This window comes from Tenrec ecaudatus, chromosome 1, assembly GCF_050624435.1.
Source record: "Tenrec ecaudatus isolate mTenEca1 chromosome 1, mTenEca1.hap1, whole genome shotgun sequence".
In the NCBI taxonomy this organism is placed as follows: Eukaryota; Metazoa; Chordata; class Mammalia; order Afrosoricida; family Tenrecidae; genus Tenrec; species Tenrec ecaudatus.
Window position 1 is genome coordinate 197,303,969 of NC_134530.1, and position 24,023 is coordinate 197,327,991.

The 24,023-nt window shown below is 54.3% G+C and overlaps 1 protein-coding gene across 1 annotated transcript in view; it reads right to left on the bottom strand.

Moving 5' to 3' along the window:
* The window catches only part of NMNAT2 (nicotinamide nucleotide adenylyltransferase 2), a 199,378-nt gene that overhangs the window by 16,145 nt on the left and 159,210 nt on the right, over positions 1 to 24,023 (bottom strand). Inside the window, exons 3-8 of the mRNA XM_075528205.1 lie at positions 22,834 to 22,901; positions 20,187 to 20,265; positions 12,103 to 12,229; positions 9,916 to 9,996; positions 9,114 to 9,158; positions 3,496 to 3,572 (exon numbers count right to left, since the gene is read on the bottom strand). Coding sequence (XP_075384320.1) covers positions 3,496 to 3,572; positions 9,114 to 9,158; positions 9,916 to 9,996; positions 12,103 to 12,229; positions 20,187 to 20,265; positions 22,834 to 22,901 — 477 coding nt within the window. The remainder of the gene's footprint in view (positions 1 to 3,495; positions 3,573 to 9,113; positions 9,159 to 9,915; positions 9,997 to 12,102; positions 12,230 to 20,186; positions 20,266 to 22,833; positions 22,902 to 24,023) is intronic.

Consider the following 24,023-nt stretch of genomic DNA (forward strand, 5'->3'; position numbering starts at 1 on the left):
CCAACACCCCCCCACACACACACTTAATTCACAACAAAAAAAACCCATTGTAATAAAATTTATACCAGGAGTGGGGAGCTGGGGGGGGGAGGGTGGAAAGGGTGAACCAATTATAAGGATCTACATATAACCTCCTCCCTGGGGGATGGACAACAAAAAAGTGGGTGAAGGGAGATGTTGGGCAGTGTAAGATATGATAAAATAATAGTAATTTATAAATTATCAAGGGTTCAAGAAGGGGGGGCAGGAAGAGAGAAGAAAAAAATGAGGAGCTGCTACCAAGGGCTCAAGTAGAAAGCAACTGTTTTAAGAATGATGAGGGCAACAAATGCACAAATGTGCTTGACACAATGGATGATGTATGGATTTAGATAGGAGTTGCACGAGCCCCCAACAAAATGATTAATTTTTTTATAACTTTGGAGCCCTGATGGCAATAGTGGTGGTGTGTTGGACTGCTAACTTCAAGGTCAGCAGTTTGAAACCACCAGCCAGTCTGAGAGGGAAAGACGAGGCTCTCTACTCCCATAAAGTCTCAGAAGCCCACAGAGGCCATTCTGCCCTGCCCTATAGGGTTGCCAAGAGTCAGAATTGGCTCGCTGGCAGTGAGTTTGGTTGTTGTTTTAATACCCTATGGAACAGATCTATCCTGTCTGAGAAGGTCATTCTGAGTCAAAATTGACTTCATGGCAGATGGTTTGATGATGGTTAAGAGAGTCCCTACCCCTCCTTTTCCCACGGCCAGTTGTAAGACACTGAAACTTTATGATTCCCTCAGGAATGCAAAAGGGGAACATGGTCCAAGGCCATGGTCTCACTCCACCTCCTTGGTCACATTCTTGGCAAATCCATGGTGACTGGTTTCCCACATTTTCTGTTTTAACTCCGATGTCAATTCCCCAAGACATCACACCCACTCCCCAGAAGAGGAGAGACCAGAGTACTCTCTCTGTCCTTCAAGGCTGATATGCAGAGCTGCCGTCCTGGAGGGAAATCAGAGGAACTGGACTTGGCAAGCTACTGGGAAGGAACAGAATAGAACTGACCTTGTTGGTGGCTCCAGGCCCCAGAAAGCCTGGGCCAAGCCTCACAGAGGAGGCCCTCCACCCAGGCATACACAGCAGCCCTGCCCCTGCACCCAGATCCCCTGCCTGCCTCCCGGCACTTCAGCTGCTGTCCTAGCTGCCCACTCCATCCCTCTACGCCCACCCAAACCCTCCAGCCTCAGCAGGGGACAGGGCCCAGGCAATCGCCAGGATTTGCCTGGATCCTTGAAAGGGTTTGGCTGAGATCTTATACACAATTTTTCCTACGTTACTAGTTACTTCCACCGCACCTTGTGAAGCAGAGAGGAAAGCAAAAGCTAATTAAGCCGCTTAATCCGGAACTGAAAGGAGATTTAGAATTTCACCTGCTCCAAATTGTTCTGGGGAGAGATGAAAGGACTTCACGGTATCATCTGCTTCCCTAAAACATTCCCTCCTCTCCTGGGTATCCCGATACACGTAGCACTGAGGGCTTTCACCTTGGATCGCTATGCGGATGGATAGCTGCGTGTCTTCTCAGGTACATCCACGTATTAACCACTGCCACGTGCTAACTGTGTGCCAAGCACTGTGCTAGGCACTGTCATCATTCTCACTGTGAAGACGCGGCCAAGCACAGCTCCCTGCCATCCCGTTGATGGGGACACACATCGTCCCTAGAGGGCAGGGGAGAACTGCCTCCTGTGGGTAGAAAGCCCATCTTGCTCCCAAGGAGCAGCTGGTGGTTTCGAACTGCTGATCGTGCAGGTGGTAGCCCCATGCATTAGAGGTAACATTCTCATTCATTTGGTCAGCCTCTCTCTCTCTCCAGTGACAAGCTGCACGGGGTGGAATCACCTGGCAGAAAGCAAGCTGGCATTTGGTTCTTTTGAGTCCCTCCAACAGGCCGAGTTTAATAGATGGGGCAGACTGGTCTGAAAAGGCTTGCCTGAGGGGCCAGGGCTGACTAAGCATCATGAGGCAGGATGTCAAAAGCCCTGAGCCTTTAGGCTCAGCTGGAGCTTCCTGGTTGGTGACTCTGCCCAGGAGAAAAGGTTTTACTTTGGGTCATGGAAGCTCCACGCTAGATGGGGCCCCATCTTCACTGTGTCCCTTACTACAGAAAAGCTGTAGTAAGTAAGCGCGGTACGTACACCCGCACGTGTCAAGTCGACTCTGCCTCGTCGCGTCCCTGCAGACAGAATAGAACTGCCTTAGAGGGTGTGCCGGACTATAACCCCTTCACGGAAGTAGACCGTCACACGAACAAAGATGTCACACACAGACACCTCGCCATCTAATCTAGATCGCAGATGCTCGGAGCACAGACAGTTGCGCATCTCTCTAGCATCTCTGTAATACAACTAGCCGACCACAGATGCTGAAGATTAGAACACACGTCCATGAGGCCACACAGCAAGTTAACTGAAAACGTCTCGATCTAGGATGGAGGCTCTGGGGAATCCGACTGCCTGGGGCCTGGGAGCCAGCTTGAGTTTAGGCCGTCGGTTGAGGGGGTACAGCCAGAATGCTCCTTAGAAGAGAGGCGGCGAGATTTTACGTCATGGCCTTTGGGCATGTTTATGAGGAGGGACCAGTCCCTGAAGGACATCATGCTTGGTACAGGGGAAAGAGGAAGTCCTTCAAGAAGACGGACGGACACGGCGGTTATACCAGTGAGCGCAGACAGCAGTGACGGCAAGCACGGCACAGGACGCCGGCCAGGCAGTGCTTTGTTCCGCTGTTTACTGGGCCGTGCGCGCCCAAACGGACTTAACGGCACTTAATGACGACGACGACGATAAGGAGACGCATGGATTCATGGAGGGGTCAGAGGAACGGAAGACTCCAGAGAAGCCTTTCATGTGTGTCCGTGGTAGTGCCACGGATTCAGCCAGCTTAAGACCATCCCGCTTGGATCTGGCAATAAAGGACGTTGAGGGCACTTTTAGGCGTTATCAGTTTCAAGGCTTGCTTCACTGGGTCCTCAGTCAAGAGCCAGGAGGGTCCTAGTGACCTTTTGCCACTAGCATCTCCCCTCTTGACTCCTGGCCCCTTGGGAGGCAGCTTGAGGGTGGCATTAAGGACCTCTACAAGAGGAATGTAAATAAAGGAAACACGCCGAAACCTCACGCAGGCAGAGGGTGCCTGCATCTGGTTTGGCTGCTTCCTTGCCACCGCCAGCACCGGTTGGAGCAAGGTACCCCTGCTTTGAGGCAGGGGGCAGCAGGAGGAGTGTGAACATGCAGTAGGAGGTAAGGGGCTGGGTGGGGAGGGCTAGCTGAGAGTTTTCTTCTGCAGCCTAGGACTGGATTCTCTCCTGGGAGCTCACCAGAGGTGGGAATTACAGAGGAGAGGAGGAAGACTGTTAGGGAGGGAAGGCAAACAAAGGGGCCAAAACCAATCGCACACACGCACCCCCACCCTCCTTTCCCATCTCTTCTTTGAGAGCCAGAACCCTGCTACTCACATCTGCCTCGTTCCAGAGCCCCGGGATACAGAAGGACTCCAGCAGGTCGCTGCCGCACAGCAGTAAGATCCGCAGCTCTGAGGAGCGGGGACAAGAAGTTTGCAAAGGGGTGAAATAAGTCAGCGGGGACCTGGAAAACTACCCTGTCTCTTCTGGAAAGCCTTTCCACATGAACACAGAGCTCCATACTGGAGGCTCTAGGACCCAGCTTTCCATGTGTGCAGTGCAGAAACCTCCGTGTGCCTGCTCCTCAGGCACATTTACAGACCCTTCCCTACCCTGTGCCCCCTCCCTGGTAGAAGCATGGGGCAGAATGAGTGAGCAACTGTCCCAGGTCGTCTGGTATATGGGTCCCTGGGTGCTAAACCAGGATGGTTGGTCAGCCCAGCCTGGAGGAGGGCTTTGTCTGAGTAAGACCCGAGGGCCTCTCCTGGCCTGTGGCAAACCCAGCTGTCACTCTGTTAGCATTCCCTGCACTATCAGGGGCCTGTCTCCCTTGCAGGTGCCATCTAGGGAAGACGTCCGGGGCACCCCTAGTAGCTGAGTTCGTCAGACACTAGCAGTTTCTGTGTGCCCACTGCTGACCCTGCCTACTGTGCACCAGGCTCCCGCCGCCTGGCAGAGGCAGGCCGCCAGGCCCCTCCCAGGCACGCTTCCTGCTTCTCCGTGGTTGCCCTTCCCTCATTAAGCCCACTCTGCATTATCCCAGTGAGGCCCAGTGTCTCTTCAAGCAGGGACTTCCTTAACGGGACTGCTCATTAAAATTGAGCATTGGGGAAAAGGAAGCCTGGGACAGAGCCCACGATGTTGGGTGCTACAGAGCCCGGTTCCCAGGTCAGCGCAAGTCCCCAGAGGTGACTGCCACCCCCACTGCTGCAAGCCCAGCCTGCCTTGACCCACCCCCTCCCACCAGGATGCCCCTAGGGCCCTGAGGACTTCTAGATGGTGGCTTGCCCTACTGCAGCGGCCATGTCCAGATGTCTCTCTGGCAGGGCACAGACACTGCCCGCATCTCCTCATCCTCAGGAGCCCGTTGAGCGATGGCCTCTTAACTTCTAACCCTGCTGCCTTTCTTCTCTTCCCAAACCATACTGTAGTCTGATGGTCCACAACCCCCGTAACCCGACTTTTCCTCTTAATCCCCATGTCATGGCAGCATCACTGGTGCACAGTAGGTGCTCAGGACATGCAGAGTGGGTGAATGAGAAGATCAGTTGATGCCAGAGGACACTGGCAGTCAGGGAGGCACCAGAGAAAATGCTTGCCTGAGTTGGGGGCACTTTCCACACCCCCAAGGGCTGCCGGCCCAGCTTCCTACCTGTGGGGGATGCCCAGGGCTCAGCCTAGCTGGGAAGAGCAAGCCGGGCTCCTCCCCTCCCTGACACAGAGCCAGGCTGGAAGGCTGAGGCTCTATGCCCACCTGAACATGCAGTTAGGGGATCATGTCCAGGGACCTGCTAGCCCTCTACGCCCTCTACAGCAGAGGTTCTTAAAAGCCCAAACCCTAAGTGGAGAGCAAATGCTTTGAGGATGATTGGGGCAGGGAATGTGCGGATGTGCTTTATACAGTTGATGTATGTATATGTATGGATTGTGATAAGAGTTGTATGAGCCCCTAATAAAATGTAAAAAAAGAAAAGAAAAAAAAAAGCCCAAACCCAAACTCACTGTCTTTAAGTCATTCCCGCCTCATCGCAACCCTACAGAGCCAAGTCAAACGGCCCCTATGGGTTTCCTACACTGTAACTCTTTACAGGAGTGGAAAGCCTCGGCTTGCTCCCAGAGAGGGGCTGGTTGGGTTCAAACCATTGACCTTGCAGCCCAATGTGTAACCTGCTGGGCTATCAGGGCTCCTAGGAGCAATGCAGCAACATCTCAGAGATCTGTTGGACTGTCTCAACTCATGGGGGGGGGGGAGGGGACGGCTGGCACCTAGTGTGTATTGGCCAAGGAAACTGCTGAAGACCTTTCAATGCACAGAGCAAGCCCCACAACTGAGAACGATCCTGACTCAGCGGTCACCAGCGCTACCATGGACCAACCCTGCTCCACAGCCAACCCACAAAATGTAAGACATGATATTTGAAGCCAGAGCAGACAGTTACATCTCAGGGTCTTTTCTTGTTGGGGGGGGGGGAGTCCTGGTGGCATAGTGGTTGCTGGTTAGGCTGCTAACTATAAGGTCAGCAGTTCAAAACCACCAGCCACTCCTCAGGAGAACGATGGGGCTCTCTACTCCAGCACAGGGTTACAGCCTTGGTAACTCACAGGGGCAGTTCCACCTGTCCATAGGGTTGCATGAGTCGGCACAGACTCGACAATGGGGGTTTTCTCTTTTGGGGATGCAACAAGTGCTCTTGCCCCGACAGGAAACCCGGGCCAGGAGTGAGATCCAACCAGCAGCCGCTGGAGGGCAGCGGTGGTTTCTCCTGGGTCAGCGTCTACGGCTAGGCGGTCCCCAGCCCAGGAGTCAGTCCTGGGACAGCCACCAGGAGCAGTCACCTGGGGAGCGGTCAGAACAGGGCTGCGGATGTGAACTGAGCCGGAGAAAAATGCCTCCTTCTTTCTGGTGAAGCACGGGAGGGGATTTCAAAATGAGAGCATCTGTCATGAGCCCAGCAGCTTCCTCTGCCTCTGGGCTCACCTCCCTCCCCAGGGTGCTTGCTGAATACAATCCTCTCCCAGGAATTCCAACTATGTGAAGCCCAGGCCTGCAGGGAGGCCCATTCCAGCTCCCACCACACCCTGAGGCAACCACCTTCACCCAACAGGTGGGAAAACCATCCTGGCAGCTGAGACCACCCACCTCTGCATTCTCCCAGCATGCATCTCCATTCCCCTGCCTCTCTTCAACACACTGGGGGGTGGGGGTGGGCGGAGCTTCTCCCCCAGTGAGCAGCCTCGGGAGGACTAGGCAGGCTTGTGGATCTGAAAGAGACTGGTGGAACCAGAGCCCATGGACCTTAGACAGCCCTGAGGCTGATACTGAACCTACAGCTCAACTTTCAGCCACGGTAGGCAGGCCTGTAAAGTAACGCCTGGGAGAGGAGGGAAACACACTGGTCATGGGAGCAGAAGGGCAGCATCTACGCAGGGGTGAAGGCCAGAAGGCAGGAATGGACATGGTGAGCAAGAGGGGGAGGACCGGGGCTAAGTACTGTGCATGGCGGGGAGTACAATCAATGTCCACAGACAAAAGGGGTATGAACTGCCCAATGGAAACCAGTTTGCTTGGTAAACTTTTACCAGTTTGCAATAAAGGGTTAAAAGTAAAATCAGCCATTAGACCTCTCTGGCACACGATTCACCCCAGACACGAAGGGATCGATGCCATGGCAACTGACTTCTGTTTTGTCTTTAAAGCCCTCGCCAGGCTGTGGTGAGCTGAGGACGGTGACAGTGCAGCGGACTGTCTGTAGTGTACCCGGGGCTCTCCGGGAGCCAGGGGATGCCCTGATGCTCCAGCCTGGGTGCTGGGGAGATAGAGTTGCAGCCGTGTGGCCACCAACGTTTATTTCCGTGGATCAAGAAGGCTGAGCAGTCTACCCAGAGTAAAGGCTGCTCTGAGCTCTACTGCTGAGCACTGGATCCTGGCCAGGGGCAGGAAGCGCGGAGAAGCGGGCCTGCAGGGCGCTCAGGGTGACCTGCTCACACTCCGGCCTCAGTGCCTTATACCCATAAATTCACCCAAGAACCAAATGCAGCCCGTCTTCCCTGGGGGTCAACAAGGAAGCCGGGCGCCCCTGCAGGTGGTCCTCGGTGAGGTAACATCAAAATAAGGAGCAAATCAGGGGTTTTCAGTCATCACCACCCTTGTGTTTTGCTTGTGATGTCTTACTGTGAATCAGGTGAGCACTTATCTAAGTACAGACACAGCTCATCAGTACAGCACCCAACAAGATCGCCATTTTCTCCTAACTCTCTCCCTTGCCATCCCTTCAATGTGCCTTCTCTTACTCATTTTCTTCCCATGTTCCCTGTTTCCGCTCCTCCCTCTTTCCCATCCTTCTGAACTTGGCCTGGTAAGACACTGCCCTTTTGATCTCAGAGAGTTGCTTATTCTGCCACAGAGGTGAATCCCCTTCCAGACCTGAAGGAGAGCCATAGTCTGAGGGTTCCACCAGTCTCTAGCCAACCAGTAAGCCTGGTCTCTATTAGGGAGAGACCAATAGATGGCTGCTCGTGAGCTTTTAAGACTCCAGTCATTATTCACCAAGTAGGTTGCAGAACATTCCTTTGTGAGCTGTTATGCCAGGAAACTTGGGGTCCCCTCAAAGGATGGTCCTAATCCCCCATTCCCTCAAGGAATTTGGTTATGTCTAACTCTGCCTCCCATCCACATCACCACATTCATGGATCTGTTTGCTGCCAAATTACCTTTGATTTTAATGCAGTGTATTTACCAGCCCGGTGGCACAGTGGTTAAGTACTCGGTTGCTAACCCAAAGGTTGGTGGTTTGAATCCCCTGGCTGCTCTGCAGGAGAAAGCGGTGGCGATCCTCTCCCGTGAAGATTTTTGGTCTAGGAAACCCCATGAGGCAGTTCTACTCTGATCCGTGAGGCTGCGCTGAGCTGGGCAGCATTGGGCTTGGTTTGGGGCTATTTAGATAATCTCATATTTAGAAGGTGATTTCTAGCAAGTGGTTAGACATCAAAATTGCAGGATCCAGCCCATAACTGTTGCTTGTGAACTGGTGAGAGCCAGCTCCCGCACCCCAAGCCTCAGGCCCGAGGACACCCAGAGCTGCCCTGAGCCTGAGCTACAAGACTGCTGGGAGAGCCTGGTGCTCAGAAGCAGCCCTGCCTTGCTCCAAGGTCACAGCAACAGGCCCTGATCATGAGGAGGGGTGCCTGGAAGATTCTCTCAGCAGGAAGTTGAAGACTGAGCATCACAAAAGGACACCAGAGCCCCCCTCATCTGGGAGAACCAGTACTCCCGTTGTCCCCAAGCCTCCTGTTACTGGGTCCCAATACCTATCGCAGCCCCCACCTCCATTCCGCCACCTGCCCTCCCTTTCCCCAGCTCAGGCCCATGTCCCTACCTCTCACCCACCTCTAACCCATGGTGGAAGCCTCACGAATTTCTGTTGTCTGGGTTCTTCTCGGGGAAGGCTAGGACTGAACTTGTTCCTGGGTTGGATGGCTCCTTCCCTTCCCAGCAGAGCTGGCTGTCTGCTGGGCCCTGCACCATGTCAGTGGGACAGCTCGGCCTCAGCCAGGCTGCAGGGCAGGTCAGAGAGGGGACCCTCCACCTTAGGCCCTAGAAACCTCCGGTAGAAATGGCAGAAAGGTGCTTCTGAGGGGTGTGTGTGTTGAGGGGGGGTGCTTGTCATCCCGTGGGCACAAGGGTCTCTGGCTGGTCTACTGCAGCCCTGCTCTCACAGCTTTTAGAGGAGGCTCTGAAGGAAAACTTGCCAATGCACCCAGGCCTGTCTCCTGGGAACTGGCTAGAGGCCAGTTCAGAGACATTAGAGGGCAGATGCCCAAGAACAGGATCTTAGCCTGGGAAAGAAAGTGTATTCTCCTGGGAGTGGACACAGCTGCAGACACTGCTCAGGGCTTCCAGCGTCTGCTCTTGCCCCCAGCTCCCAGTGTGCCCGCTCCCCTGCCCTACTCACCGATCTCCTCGTACCGCATCACCGTGCCCAGGTTGGCGTTCTCATCTGGGGAGAAGAGACGGAGCACAGAGCATCAGGGGACCTGTGCGGTGCCCAGTGGGGTCACCCTGAGCAGCCTCTGAAGGAGGGCTCAGGATAGGGTGGAGGAGGTGGGGGGAGGATACACTGACCCTCCCACACAGGGGCTCTGAGTGAGCAGGCATAAACTGGAGGGGGGCTGTAGCCCCACACTCTAGGGACAGGACTTCACATTGCTGGGGCTTTGAGGGTTAGAGAAGCTGGGTAGTTGATGACACACACACACACACACAAACACACCACACACACCCCACACCCTCACCCCCACCCCCCTTCTCTTTCTGTATCATGGGGAGGTAAGATACTTGGTGAGATGCCCCTCAGGGGGACCTCGGGCTGACTTACACACACGGTCACTCGGTTCCGTTCCCTCCTGACAACCTGCAAACCCACAGTGACAACTTTGAGAGTCACAGTGGCCCTTCCCTTAGGAGTTACCTGGCTCAAGGAATGAGCCAAACAGAGGAAGCTGAGTTTTTACACCTGGGGCTATGGAGCAGGGGCTGCAGGCAGGTGGGAAAGATGGAAGCTTTTGGTGGGCTCCCTTATGAGCAATGCCTGGGGGGGAGGGTGTCATCGGGGAGGCACACCACTTCTCTGTGTTCTTCTGTCAGCTCTATTACTGCATATCCCATCGCGGGAGCTTTGGGGCATTTGCTGAAAGAATGGAGGAAGAAAAGGAAGATGGCTAACATGGGAAAGCCTCCCAGTCTCACTCACTCACCGACGAAGGTGAAGCGCTCCACCGGCGGGCGGACACAGCAGATCCGGCTGAGGCTCTCCCCGACTTTCCCCAAGATCTTGGCTGTAAGAGAGAGTACAGAGCACCTTAGACAGACGGGGATGGGAGGGAACCACACACAACCTACATGTGTGCTGCTGCTCAGCACGGGGGCCGCCCTGGCGAGGACAGACAGGGGTGGTGGACAGTGGGAAAGGAGCCAGGGGAAAGAGAAAGAGCAGAAAAATAACAGCAAAAAAGTCCTTCTCATTCAGCAGTCCAGGCACAAGCACCTCGAGCCATAGACTGGGATCTATTTCCAGCTTATGTTTACTACATTGTAGGAAACATCGGCACATTGAGATGAATGAATATAAAGCAGGACATATGAAGCACCCTTGGTCCCACGAGCAGAAGTAACCACTGGTGGCATAGTGGTTATGAGTTGGGCTGTGATCCGCATGGTCAGCAGTTCGAAACCACCGGCAGGTCTGCGGGATGAAGACTGGGCTTTCTACTCTGGTGAACAGAACTCCACAGGGATCACGATGAGTCAGCATTGACTCCATGGTAATGAGTGTGGTGTTTGGGTAGCATAAAACAAGCTTCACAAACCTCAAGTCCATTCCAAGTCATAGCGACTCGATAGCACAGAGTAGAACTTGCCCATGTGGGGTTCTGAGACTGTACATCTTTAAGGGAGTAGATCGCTTCCTCCTCCTCCCACAGAGCAACTAGTGGGTTTGAACCATTGTCCTTGTCATTAACAGCCCAGCACGTAACCCACGACACCACCAGGGCTCCTTACTGCTGATACAGGGGCACATTATTCATGCCCCTCTCCCCTCACCCTCTTGCATGCATAACATTGTGTGTGCAGAACATATGTTAGGGCATGTTCTCCACTCCAAAGGCCTATAGGCCAGAATACTTTTTCCCATTTCTTATCTAGTGGGCATTTTCTCACTGGGTTTGTCCCAACTCTGTCCTTAATCACTCCCACCACTGAACAGGAACACCCAGGTCCCAGGAGGCTCTGCAGGTGGCAAAGTTCATACTTGGGGGGGGGGGGAATTCTGCTGGGCTAAGGCATTCCTTCCCATGCAGATGGTCTTTAAAATAAGCAAGCATTCTATTTGGCTGAGAGGGGTCTGGTTTTCAACAATCTCTCTGGGCTCCAATCCAGAGAATGTTCCCTTGTGTGCAGCTGTGTGCAAACTGAAATTCTGGGACTTCTTGGAGAATTACCCGATTTTTAATCAATCATACGGTCATCTATGATCTGGACTTGAAAAAGCAGTTTTCCCTCTGCTGGAATCTCTCTCTGGGAATTGGAGCTGGAAGAACATATTTGAATGGCCTTAGAGCTAGACAGGAGCCCTGGTGGCATAATGGTAAGGCGTTGGGCTACTAACCTCAAGGTCAGCAGTTTGAACCCTCCAGCTGCCCCACAGGATTAAGACAAGACTTTCTACTCCTGCAATGAGTTACTGTCTAGGAAATCTCACAGGAGCAGTTCTACCCTGTCCTACAGGGTTGCTATGAGTTGGCACGGACTTGATGGCAGTGAGTTTGCCTCCTGGTAGAGTTAGAAGGCCCTTCCATACGAATGCCGACTCTTCTACTTGTGAGCTGTGTGGCGTGGGGCAAAACACTGACCTTTCAGAATCTGAGTTTCCGTTGTAAAGGGGCATGATGTCATGGAATCACTGTTGTAAGTGACCTTGTGCTGGCACTGAGACCGACGTGTGGGCACTATGGTTCTAGATGTCCTGTCAGGCTTGGTGGTGCCTGCTTCATGTCATTGGGGATTCTGGATACCAACTGCCTGGGTCCTGACCTTGATACTTCTTGGCTATGCGACCTTCATTAAGCTCCCCTACTCCCTGGAGAAAAAAATGCTCCCTGTTGTCCTTTTAATTCCCGTTTAAATGTGCTTCTTTCCCCTTTTCTCCCCCAATCTCTCTTCATCTCTCCTTCTCCCTCCCCCTTCTTCTCCTCCTCCCCTCACCCCTACTCTTCCAGCTTCGCTCACCTCTCCTGTTCGGAGGCGTTCTCAAAGGGCAGTCCCCAGCCTAGCAGCAGTAACATCACAGGGACCTGTCATAGATGCAAGGTAAGCCCCACCCCAGACCATGGGGCCCAACGGTCTGCTCTCTGCCGCTCTCAAGCCCTGCCCACGTCCCCTACCTGCAGTGGGCTTGGCGGGCACATTGCTGTTCTGGTAAATGGGCTGGGGGGTCTCGTGCTGGGGCTGTCCGATCACGGGCGTCATGGAAGGTGTGTTGACGTTGGAGAGGATGCAGCCGGTCACTCGCTAGGGAAGGAGAGAAGTTCACGGTCAGTGTCTTGGCTAAGAGACACATGAAAGTCTCTCGGGTATTCCCAAATGGGCAGCAGCTAGTCCAGCGGTATAGTCGCCTAGCACCCAGGAAAACCAGAGGGGTGGGAGCAGGTGGGCTGTGCTAGACCCGGCGAGCAAGAGGCAAGGTTGTTAAAGAGGAAAGGCATGGCCTGAGGTGTCCGAATTCTAGCTTGGCCCTCCCTAGCTGTGTGACCTTGGACAGTTAGCCTCTTGTGCGTCAGTTTTTCTGGGGGCGACTGGATGCCGTGCAGACAGGGCAGCCGAGCAGACAGGGCAGCACACGGCAGGAGCCCTTGCGGCAGAGTGGCCATCTGCTGGGCTGCTAACCACAAGGTCAGCAATTGGAAACCATCAGCCATCGCTGGGAGCAAGATGAGGTTGACTACTCCTGTACACAGGGACAGTCCGAAACTCACACAGGCAGTTCCACCTGCCCCTAGAGCAGCAGATCGACCCCCGAAGGACCTTTTCACAGGGGTTGCCCAAGACCATCGGAAAACACATATTTCCAATGGTCTTCGGAACCAAGACACCGCTCCTCTATCCATTTCTAAGCGGGTCCACCCACATGCAGATACGCCCACACACGAGTCCCTGGCATGAAGACTGTTACCTGTGCTACCCCATGCTTCAAGACAAAATTTCATTTATTTGTCATTAGAAACAAATATTTCACAATATATAATTACATATTGTTTTTGTGATGAGTCAACTATGCTTTAATTAGGTTCAATTTGTAACAATAAAAATACATCCTGCATATCAGATATTAACATGATGTTTCATCACAGTAGCAAAATCACAGTGATGAAGTAGCAACAAAAAGAATGTTTAGGGTGCGAGTCACCACCCCAGGAGGAACTGGATGAAAGGGTCCTGGCCTGCGGAAGGTGGAGAACCACTGCCCTAGAGCGTCACTGAGAGTCAGAACTGCCTCGATAGCAGTGAGTTGGTTTGGTTTGAGCTGATGAATCTTCTGCCTTCCTCGCCCGCATCAGGGGCCTGCAACGAAGCCGTGTCTGCGCGCGTGGGGAAGTCATGCAGACAGCGCCGCCCGCTGTCTTGGAGTGCAAAGTTCTCTTGGCCAGGCCTCGGTGCCAGGCACAGTGCTGCACGTTTGCCTCATGACGGGAGGGGGTGTTGGGAGCTTCCCGCACCGGCTCCAGGCCCAAGAGGAAACTCTGTGCAGTGTCCATTGTCCCGTGTTATCTGGGCTGCCGCTGATAAGACAGTCTTCACCGCTGACTGCAAGCTGACCCTTGATGGCCCTCCGTGAGTGGGAGGGGAGCTACGGGGCCACAGAGAACCAAGGGACAAATGGCTCATCGGTTTGGGGAACCAAGGGCCACTGCTCATTCCAGTTCCCCTCCCTGAGGGCCAGACTCTGGAGAGATGGGACCCGAAAGCCACGGGGCTGGAGTGACTCTCTGAAGGCACCTCTTCCACAGGCCACCCTCCCTGCAGGCAGAGCAGCAGGTGAGCCCCTCAGATCCCGGAGAGCAGGTCGCAGGGAAACCTGACAGGAGCTGGCCTCAGCAGCATCCGGGCATATCGGGTGTCAACCGTGGCGCTAACTCCCTCCTCTGGTCCTCTGCCCACCTGTGGCTGGTGGGGAGGAGGGCCTGATGGCTGCCTTTTGATTTTCTTCTCCCCCCCCAAAAAAAAGCAGGGCCACATGCCCACATAAAGCTGGATTGGCAGACGAGGGGTTTCTTCCTCCCACCACCTCCCTCTTGCTGCGGCGGTGGCATCAGCCCTGTTTGCCACGCTCTGCCCTACAGAAGAAAATGGCTGGCCGAGTGCCCGCTCCTGCCCTCATCAGCCCTCCCGGTGCCCTCCCATTCTCAGAGACCTTGCCAACCAGAGCCCCGAGTCACCTAGCAAGCCAAGTGCCTCTATCTCTGGTGGGCCTGGCCTCTGTGCCGGGAGGAGAGGGGAGGCCAGGAGCCATGGGGTCAGTTCTGAACCCTCTGTGGAAGGCAGAGGGCCGTGGTGAGCTACATTCTCCCACAGCCTCTGCCTGTCATGTCTAAGCTTCTCTGGCCCAGGCTCTGGCTCCCAAGTGACGGCTGGAGGGCTGGCACTGGGGCAGACCCCTTGCCATCCAGTTGTCGCTGACACAGGATGAGTGGAAGGGTGTTCCACGGGGCAGTCAATAGCAGATTTGTTGGAGGTTGATCGCAAGGCTTTTCTTTGGCGGTGCCTCCAGGTGGACTGGACATAGTAATCTCTAACCTGGTAGTCCATCACGTTCACCGTTTGTAGCAGCCTGGTGTGGGTCCTGGACCATCCAGGGCCGGGGAAAGCCTGGAGGCCCATGGCTCCTTTCCAGCATGGAGCTTGACGCTCCCCATCCTGAGGACAGGCCTGGAAACTCCGTGTGTCGGGCTCGGCTACCAGAGCTCCGACCTCTCTTTGCCCTCCTCCCCTGCCTCCTCTCGTCCTCACACAGACCGCTCTCACGACTGCTTTGCTTCTTCCCTTCAAGGGGCCCTCCTTCCTTCTGCCACATTAAATCAGAGCCCCACCTGGAGACAAACCACAGTGCACACCTGAGCTCCGGCTCCAAGCGGAGGGCGTGCCGTCCTCTCCTTGTCCGCTCTGAGCCAGTGTCCCAGCGGCGCACGCACGGAGATCATTTGGGTCCCAGGAGGAGGGCGGGGAGTGGAGGCATGGCAGCCCAGCTCTTGAGTCAGGGAAGAAGAGTCAGGCCTGTGCTTGCCACGTAGGAACGTGAACGTGTGTACACACTGCAGGGAACTTCTTAGAAGGAGCCGTCTACCCCTGCGACGGTGAGAGGAGGCCTGGAGGTGGGCTGCTAGCTGCCAGACCAGCAGTTGGAAACCACTAGCCACTGCTGGGGAGAAAGACACGACTTTCTACTCTGATAGAGTGACAGTCCCCGAAACTCACAGGGGTGGCCCTGCCTTGTCCCATAGGGTCACGGACTCGATGGCAGTGAGTGTGTTGCTTTGTTTTTGAGACCTGGGCACATTGTGGAGTGAGCTGTCTGTTTTTATGTGAATAAGGTGGAGAATATTTCGAGTTCCCACCTTACCGGAAAGTGTGACTCAAGCCACCACCATATAGTGTCCCTGGGGGTGTAGGCTGCAAATTAGCTATCATCTTTGATATCTGTGTTAAAACAAGAACATTTCCTGTTTTAAGCTGTTCTCTTATTAGGCAAACTGCCAGGTTTCTGCTTAATTAAGAAAAGCGGCAGCCTGGGATCACAGAACTGCTTGAGACCAGATCTGGCTTTCCCAGCATGCAGAGTAATGTCTAACATGTCATCAATTTGACCTTTGACATCAAAGGGCTAAAGGCGCATCTTCAGTGCCCTCATTGTGGGCCAAACACTGTGTTTTGACCCCCTTTGTTGGGTGGGGATGCACAGAAGGCTAGTTCTTGGGCTGAATTATTGTCATGGACAGTCAGATGTCAGTTATTGCCCTAAAAGACTGCTGGCCCAGGACTTGGAGAGCCACCTTGAAGCTTTTTTGCTTGACCAACCAAGGGAGACCTTCTGCTGCTACTTTTGGCCATTTTGCCCCTTGGGAGCCTTGCTCAGCAACACGTAGGCAAAGACAGCTCTCTGGCCTCTGGACCCTGCATCTAACCTCGGTCTGACTCCGTGGGACTTGAGCTGGCAGCCGATGGCCCGAGCTCATTCCCGGGCCTCACAAGGGCGGAAGCCATTTCCCTGATGGTTTGTGAGCTCTGTGGGTTGTTGCAACAAATCCCAGAGCCCTGAGCGGTGGGGTGACAGGATGAGCATAGTTGATGGAGTGGGCTAGCATTTCGGAAGACTTAGACATTTGGGACATCTTTCACTTCCACCTCACAGGGACTAGCCTCGTTCCGAGCCTTCTAATCTAAAAGAAGTTATCTGTACCAGCGGTTCTCAACCTGTGGGTCGTGACCCCTTGGGAGGGTCAAACGCCCGTTCACAGGGGCCGCCAGATTCATAAGAGTAGCAACATGACAGTGATGAAGTAGCAAGGAAAATAATGTTACGGTGGGGGGAGGGGGGTGACCACAACATGAGGAACTGTAATTAAAGGGTTGCAGCATGAGGAAGGTTGAGAACCACTGATCTACGTACCCTTTGGAGGAAATGGCACGGGCCCACAGTTGACCTCCTCTGGCTCCAAGGCTGATTGTCACCAGAGGGGTTGGACATGTCTCCATCCTCCATCCTTCTTCACCCTCTCTGACACAAGCTGCTTCTCCACGGTGCTCTACTTTCCCTGGGCAGGGCTTTTCTGCTGGGTTCCAGAATTCATCTCGAGGGCCGCACAGAACTCACAGACAATGTTCACGATAATGGGGTTTATTAGGGACACTAACAGGTTATAATTCATGTGGGATATGCTCAGGATATGGCTGTTCAGTCAGGACAAGTTCTCTTCTACCATGCCTGAAGGTAGGCCTTGTTCTGGCCCTCAGTCCCTTGACCTGGCTTAGAACCTCCTCAGACAAGCTTACAACATTCTTTAAGGGCCGCCAAGAAGTGCCCAAAGGCATGCTCCTGGAACACAGGCCCTAGATTGAAGGCCGGCAGCTCCAGCTCCATGGGTCAGCAAACCAGGTCCCGCAGTTAACTACCCAGAGTCATCTCACTCCACAAGCAAACCTCCTGCCCCAAAGCACTCAGCTTTATTTGCTCTCTGGGCTGGGAAGTCCCACCATTCCTAGATCAAGGGCATTCACTGTTCAGGGACCCCAGGACCCAAAGGACATGCTCCATTCTTTGCTCTTCTCCTTTTCTGGTAGTGAGAACCTCCCCCATGATTCAGAGATGGCTGATTATATACCCAACAGGGTGGCAATCACAATTAGCCCAATTAACACCCATTCACAGCTGAATCAGAACTCAATCAGAATCTTCCTTCCCCTTTTTACCCAGACCCTTCGGAAAATAAACATCATTTGGTGGGAGTAACCAAGGCTGTGGCTAGAAGCACCCTATTACATATTTTACTCTGCACGGCACCTTTTCACAGCACGTGTGTATGGGAGTGTGTATGCACCACCAGTCCGGGAACTCATTCTCTTTGCAGGAGGGAAAGGGAAAGAGGTCGGTACATGGTGAAGATCCGCCCCCCCTCCTCCCCCAGCCTTTCAGCAAACTCCCATCAGAACTCTCATCCAAGTGCGAAGGGATCGCCCCAGGGCATGGAACTGAAAGACCTGAGTGGATCTCTGAGTGGGGTTAGACAATGCACTGAAAGCCTCTGGGTCAGCATCTTCACTCTGCACAAACGGAGACAAACCTCCTGTGCTGCATCATGAGGATGTCAAAATGCCACACAAACGGGGAGACCCCACGCAGCAGTCCGGAGAGCTGCTCACCCATGTTGCCAGCTCACAGGTGCCGGGCAGGATGTGCTTCACCACCCCCTTGAAGACACAGGTGGGCCATCTGCTTTGAGAGACACGTGGGAGCAGAACCGCTGTGTGTTGCTAGCTGGCCGAAACCTTACGCGCCGAGCTGAAGATTCACCGCAGACCCCTCTCCCTCCGAGAGGGTCAGGGAGACCAGTGTCATGACGAGTCTTCTGTGTGACGGTGGCATGAGGCATGAATGTGTTTTATGTGACTGAGACTTCAGGGGTGTTTGTTAGCAGAGCCCATCTTGGCCTGGCCTGATGGATGGACGCCCTGAGAGAGAACAGTGGGGTTCCTGTGAGGACTGCTGTCGTGGAAGCCAGGGCAGAAGAGCAAGTTGGTGTCCCCCCGGGCAAGAGTCCTTTCGACAGGAGCCAGTTTCAGTGTGGTTGGCTCTAGGTCAGGGCCGGTCCTAGAGGAGAACTGCTCACTAGGCTTTCCAGCTCTGCGCTCCCGCAGAAACATCCCCAGGCCTTGCTTCCAAGGAGCCGCAGGGTGGGCTCATACTGCCCAGCTTCCTGCTAGGAGATGAGCACAAGTTTGTGTCACCGGGGACATCCTGGAGTCCTTTCAAGGGGACCCTCAAAGACTGAGGGTGTGTGTGCACACACGCATGAAGGGTTCTGAACATGGAAGGAAGGAACCCCAGCTTTTCTAGATTCTCTGGGGAAAAGAAATTTGATTCATTAAATAAGATTGGTTAACCTTTCCTGCTCTGTGCCCCCAAATGGTTGGTAGCCCTAAATCTCCCTAAGGACAAAGAACAGCCATTGGGTTGTTGGACTGTGGGGTGCAGAGGAGCTGCGGGTAGTACCCCAGCAAGTGCTGGCGGCATTGTCAGAAAGTCTTTCTTGGGTGCCACCAGCAGCTCCTGACCATCCCCTTTGACAGGAGGAACTCCGATGGGCCGGACACCCCACTGCAGCAGAACAATGCCATTTGATTGCTGTCCAGGCTCCGGGAGGGCTCTGCTTCGAGGTCAGTAGAGGTGAGAAGGATTACTGTTTCTTGTCTTGATTTGCCAGGTTTCGAGCTCTCAAAGCAGTGCTTATTACCTTGTCGCCAGGGGTGTTGATAGACTGGCATGGAGCTGCTGTGATGGGTGTTTTCTTCCAACTCATCTCAGGGAAGCCGGCTGGGCAGAGCCTGTTCAAACCTGGCACCCAGCTGTCTATCTCTATAGCCCGGAACAGCCCCAAGCCCCCGACAGAAATGCCAGGACAGCTAGCATGGTGAGCAAGCAAGCATCCCTTGTTTTGGTACATTGACTCAGTTCCCCATGTTCTCTAAGACGAAGCTGCATCTGGTCTCTCCAGGGCTAGCGTGGGAGGAAGGAGAGGGAAACATGGGCCAGTGACTGGCAGATCTGGGCACCTGTCAGAAGCTGCATCCTTGTGCATAGCTTGCACCACCCACAAGGGCCCCTCTTCTCCCCCCTTTCCCTGCCCAGCCCCTCACTCTTCCATTGCTGGAGACCTATAAGTCTGTGGTCTCTCTTTTTTTTTAAAAGATGTATTGACTTTATTAAGTTCATCATATATATATCCTTTTTCTTTTTTATTAATAAATCTTTTTATTGGGGCTCATACAACTCTTATCACAATCCATACATACATCAATTGAGCAAAGCACCCTTATACATTCGTTGCCCTCGTCATTCTCAAAATTCTCCTTTCACTTGGGTTCCTGGAATCAGCTCGGTTTCCCTTTTCCCCCCTCCCCCTCCCTCCCCACTCCCCCCTTCCCCCTGGTCCCTTAATAGTTTATAAATAATTATTTTATCCTATCTTACACTGCCTGGCGTCTCCCCTCACCCACCTTCCCATTGCCCCTCCCAGAGAGGAGGTTGGTTACACATAGATCTCCTAGATAGGTTCTCCCTTTCTACACCCCCTTCCCTCCTGGTGTCGCCACTCCCACCGCTGGTGTTGAGGGGTTCATCCGTCCTAGATTCCCTGTGCCTCCAGATCCGTACTGCACCGCTGTACATCCTCTGGTATAACCAGGTCCGCAAGGCAAGGTAGAATTGGGGTCATGATAATTGGGAGGGGAGGAAGCGTTCCGGAACTAGAGGAAGGTTTTGAGTTTCATTGTTGCTACACTGAACCCTGAGTGACTCATCTCCTCCCGACTACCCCTCTGGAAGGGATGTCCAGCTGCCTAAAGATGGGCATTGGGTCCCCATCACGCATTCCCCCTCATTCACGGTGATGTGATTTGTCTGTGGTCTCTTTTCTCCCACCTTGAACTTGCCCCAAAGATAAAAGCTTCCCTGGGGGGCCATACCCAGCAGCAACCACCAAGTGGGAGGTCAGATGGGGGAGGAAGGCAGGGAGTGGTCCAGAGGCTAAGCTACTGCCTCCCACAGAACTGCTTATAAAAGGCCCTCTCCTCCAGCTAGCCAAGAAGTGGGAAGTGGAAACCAGGTCAGTAGGCCAGCAGCCTCCTTTCCAGGCCTGGCCTGGCTCTGCCTCAGACCCAGCCTCTCCACCCACTCCTCAGCCACGGCCCTGCTCACCTTCATGAGGTCCCGATGATGTTCCAACACACTGCAGGTCGTCTGCCAGGTGTCCTGATAGCACTCCCATGGGTCTACCCTGAGTGTAAGCACAAAGAGGCTCCCCTTAGTTGTCATCGTCAGACACACAGCGGTCCTCACCACCACCCTGCTCCGAGAGCGCCGGAGGCCAGTCCGCACTGTCCCTCCCGCCTGACTGGGATAACAGGTAGGCGGGGTGCCTTCCTGACCCTCAGTTTCTTCCTCTGCACAATGAGATGAGTGGGGCAGAGGCTTTCGAGATGGGATGCTGGCGTCTCTGCCTGCATTTAATCCCAGCCCTAGCCCTCTCCAAGCCATGTCACTTCGGGAAGGTAATGCGATCCCTCAGTGCCTCAGTCTTGCCCTCGGTAACATGGGAATGGCGACAGACTGGATCTTGTGGCGGGGTGAGGGGAAAGGATGAGGAAGTTATACATGTGAGATGCTTAGTCCCGGACCTGGCGAAAATGACCACTTTCCTCTGGACCTTGAAGAGCCGTAACCACGATTCACTGAGCCAGGCCCTCCTCGGCAGTGGCTATGAGCCCTGGGGACTCAGCCGTCTGTCTCCCTGTGCAGAGGGGTGCCCTGAGGGTCCGGAGGGGGTTGGTGGCTGTCAGGTGGGAGCCTGAGACCAGCCAACCCCTCCCACACATCACTCTGTGAACAGTGAGCCAGCCCTCCACGGAGGCAGCACTCCAGCTTGATCAAATTAATGAGCTGCTAAATTGGGCGATTGCTCATTTTATTCTCAGTTGAGCATTCCCTGCCCACCTCCCAAGCAGACACACCTAAGGTTCCCAGAGATAAGATCCACCAACCCAAAACCTTAGAGAGTCAGCTTACTCTCAGCCTGACGCCCCCAGAATTGGACACCCACTTCCCAGTGGGAAGCACACACGTGGCTAGAGACGGGCAGGGCACTGGGCTGGCTCTCAGGCCCCTACGGAGGCTACATTCAGCTCCCTCAGAGCTCCTACTCATGGCCATCAAGCCGGCGCCGACTCAGCGACCCCACAGGGCAGGGTGGAACTGCCCCCGTGGGTATCGGAGACCACAGCTCTTCACCGGAGCGAAAAGCCTCCTCTTTCTCCCAAGCGCGCTGGTGGTTTCAAAGTGCTGACCTGGAGGTTAGCAGCCTAACCCACAACCACCAGACACCTGGGTTCTTTGACCACCTGCCTGGAATGCCTCCCCATCCTGTCATCCCCATTCCCCAGAGGGCGCTGTGGGCAGGCAGGCAGCAGACACTCGGTAAACATCTGCTTAACTCGTCACCGGATGACTACCTACCGAATCATCCTATCACACCCAAGCAGCCAGCGCCCCCTGCCCACAGTGTCCCCCGTGAGCTCAACCTTCCCCAGCTCATGAGTGGAGACGTTCACAGGCCTCGTCACGAATCCTGGTCTGCCCAGATGTGCTCCTGGCTCGCCGGCTTCGCTGGGCCTGTTTCTCACCTGAGAAAGGCAGATGTCTCCCCACCTAGCCTCTCCGGGGGGGGCCAGGGTGGGGGGATGAGGAAATCTATAAACATCCTGTGTTTCTCCACACGGATGTCAGCATCACTGCCTTCTCTTCACGCCCCCCCCCCCCCAGCCGCCCTCCCTCCCAGGTCAGTGCCCGTCATTCTCCCCTTTCCACTGGGGGAGGGGAGATGATAGCACAGATTGTATGCATTATTATTTTTTAACTAAAAGGCCTCTTCTTGGGATTCTATTAACATAATTAGCGGCAGCTTGCTTTAATGACATCAGGAGCTCGAGGGTTGCCCTGCCTGCCAGCTCAGAGCCCTGCCAGCACAGGGTTACAAATTGGCCTGCTAACTGGAAGCGCAGCCTTTCAGAACCACCAGCTGCTCCAAGCGAGAACGCAGAGGCTTTCAAGTCCCATAAAGAGTTAAGGTCTCGGAAGCCCACGCGGGGCAGACAGGGTGTTATTGTTAGGAGTGGCCAATTGTACAGCAGAAGCAAACACTGCGAGGCCCTGTGCCATCTTCACAATTGTTTGAGCCCATCTATGCGGACACCACTTTACCAAGCATGATGCCCCTTTCCAGGGGCTGGTCTTTCCTGACCACGCCGAGGAGAGTGTGGTAAAGAGCAGCGGGGCCCGTCTGTCTGCACTGGATCTGCGGCTCATGAATGGGAAGCAGCCAAGGCTAGGGCACACCGCCCTGAAAGCCAGTGGAAGTGAAGATGGGAAAGCTTTTTAATTCGGAGCCCTGTCTCACCCAGATGCTGGTGGTGCTTCTGGTCACTCTGAGCAGACAAAGCACACACCCCCCTCAAACCCCTCCTGAGTTTCCTGTTGTTAAGAGCCATTGATTCGATTCTGACTCTTAGTGACTATACGACAGAGTAGAATTATCCCCACCGTGTTTCTAGGCTCTGGTACAGATAGGAAGGACAGCGAGGGTGGCGTGGGGCTGGGAAGTGTTTCATTTGGAAGTGTTGTACAGAACAAGGTGGCCATGGAGAGAGCAGTTGGGTCATTCCTGAAGGTCTTCCCTTCCCCCTACCTTTCCAGCATCACTCTTCCCCTGTCCCCTCGCACCACCAATGAGCCCCAGGGCGACCCCTCTCAGCCCCACTGTCTTTGATGGCATCACCGGGCCAGCCCTTACCTGATCCAGTCAGAATTCTGGACTGCCAGCTGACACATGATGAGACGATGCCGGCTTGACACAAGGCCCTGGGGGCAACAGAAGGATAGTTAGGAGGTTCCTTCCCTTCCCCCAAGCTCCCTGACACGCCCTCGGTAGCCAGCCCCTTCTCCGGGATGAGAGAATGAAGGATGTGACCCTTCTCTTGCCCACTTGGCACACAGACACACAGAGTAGCAGAGGGGAAGACAAGGGAAGGAAGGCGGTGTGGCCTTTGCCACCTCGGTGGGGCCAGTCAGTGGGTGTCCAGGTATGCAGCCTACTACGTGTGGGTATACACTGGATGCTGGGTGATGTAAATGGCTAACATGCTCTGCTGCTAACCAAATGTTTGGAGGTTCAAGCCCACCCAGGGGAATCTTGGAAGAAAGGCCTGGAGATCTACTTCTGAAGAATCAGTCATTGAACACCCTCCGGGGCCCACTTCGAGCCTGGCACACATGGAGTTGTCAGCAGGTGAAACAGATTCCACAGCCACGGGATTTCCAGACACGTGGACCCAGCACAGCAAATGTGGCCTTGTCTTGGATGGCTAGGGGACTTCCTCAGAGCCCATCAAGTTCCAAGTGGGAGGAAGTGGGGATTTCTGGGAGCATGTGGTAGCCAGGGAAGTACATAGAGGTAGAGCTGTCCCCCCACTGCAGTGCAGGGGAACAATCGCCAACGCAGCTCAGCCCCTAGCCAGTAGCCAGGTGTGCCTGCTCCTCTTTTAGTGAGCGCACGTGGGGCCAGGTGCTGGGAGCAGATGCGTGCTCCTGGGCAGGTGTGGAGCCTGGTCTTCCCAGCTGCTGCTCCAACACCCATTTGTTAGGCGTGGCTGGAATCCAGAGAAGAGGATAGGGCTGGGCCAGGGCAGCTATCAGGTTAGAGCGAGCAACTGGTTCTGAGCCCTGCTGAGAATTTGCATTTCCACTCCAGGAATACAGAATCTCCAGTGTAAGCAGATCTCCAGGTGATCTTGTTAAAAATAATTTTATTGACACATCATCCACATATCATATAATTCATTAGTTCAATTGCATCAAGAGGCTTTGTACAGTCATCACCACAGTCAGGTTAGAACATTTTCTTCTTCCTTGTACTCATGGTCACTAGCTCCCCATTCTACCCCACCCCCCAACTTCCAACCTCCCCCAAGAAACCGATCCAGG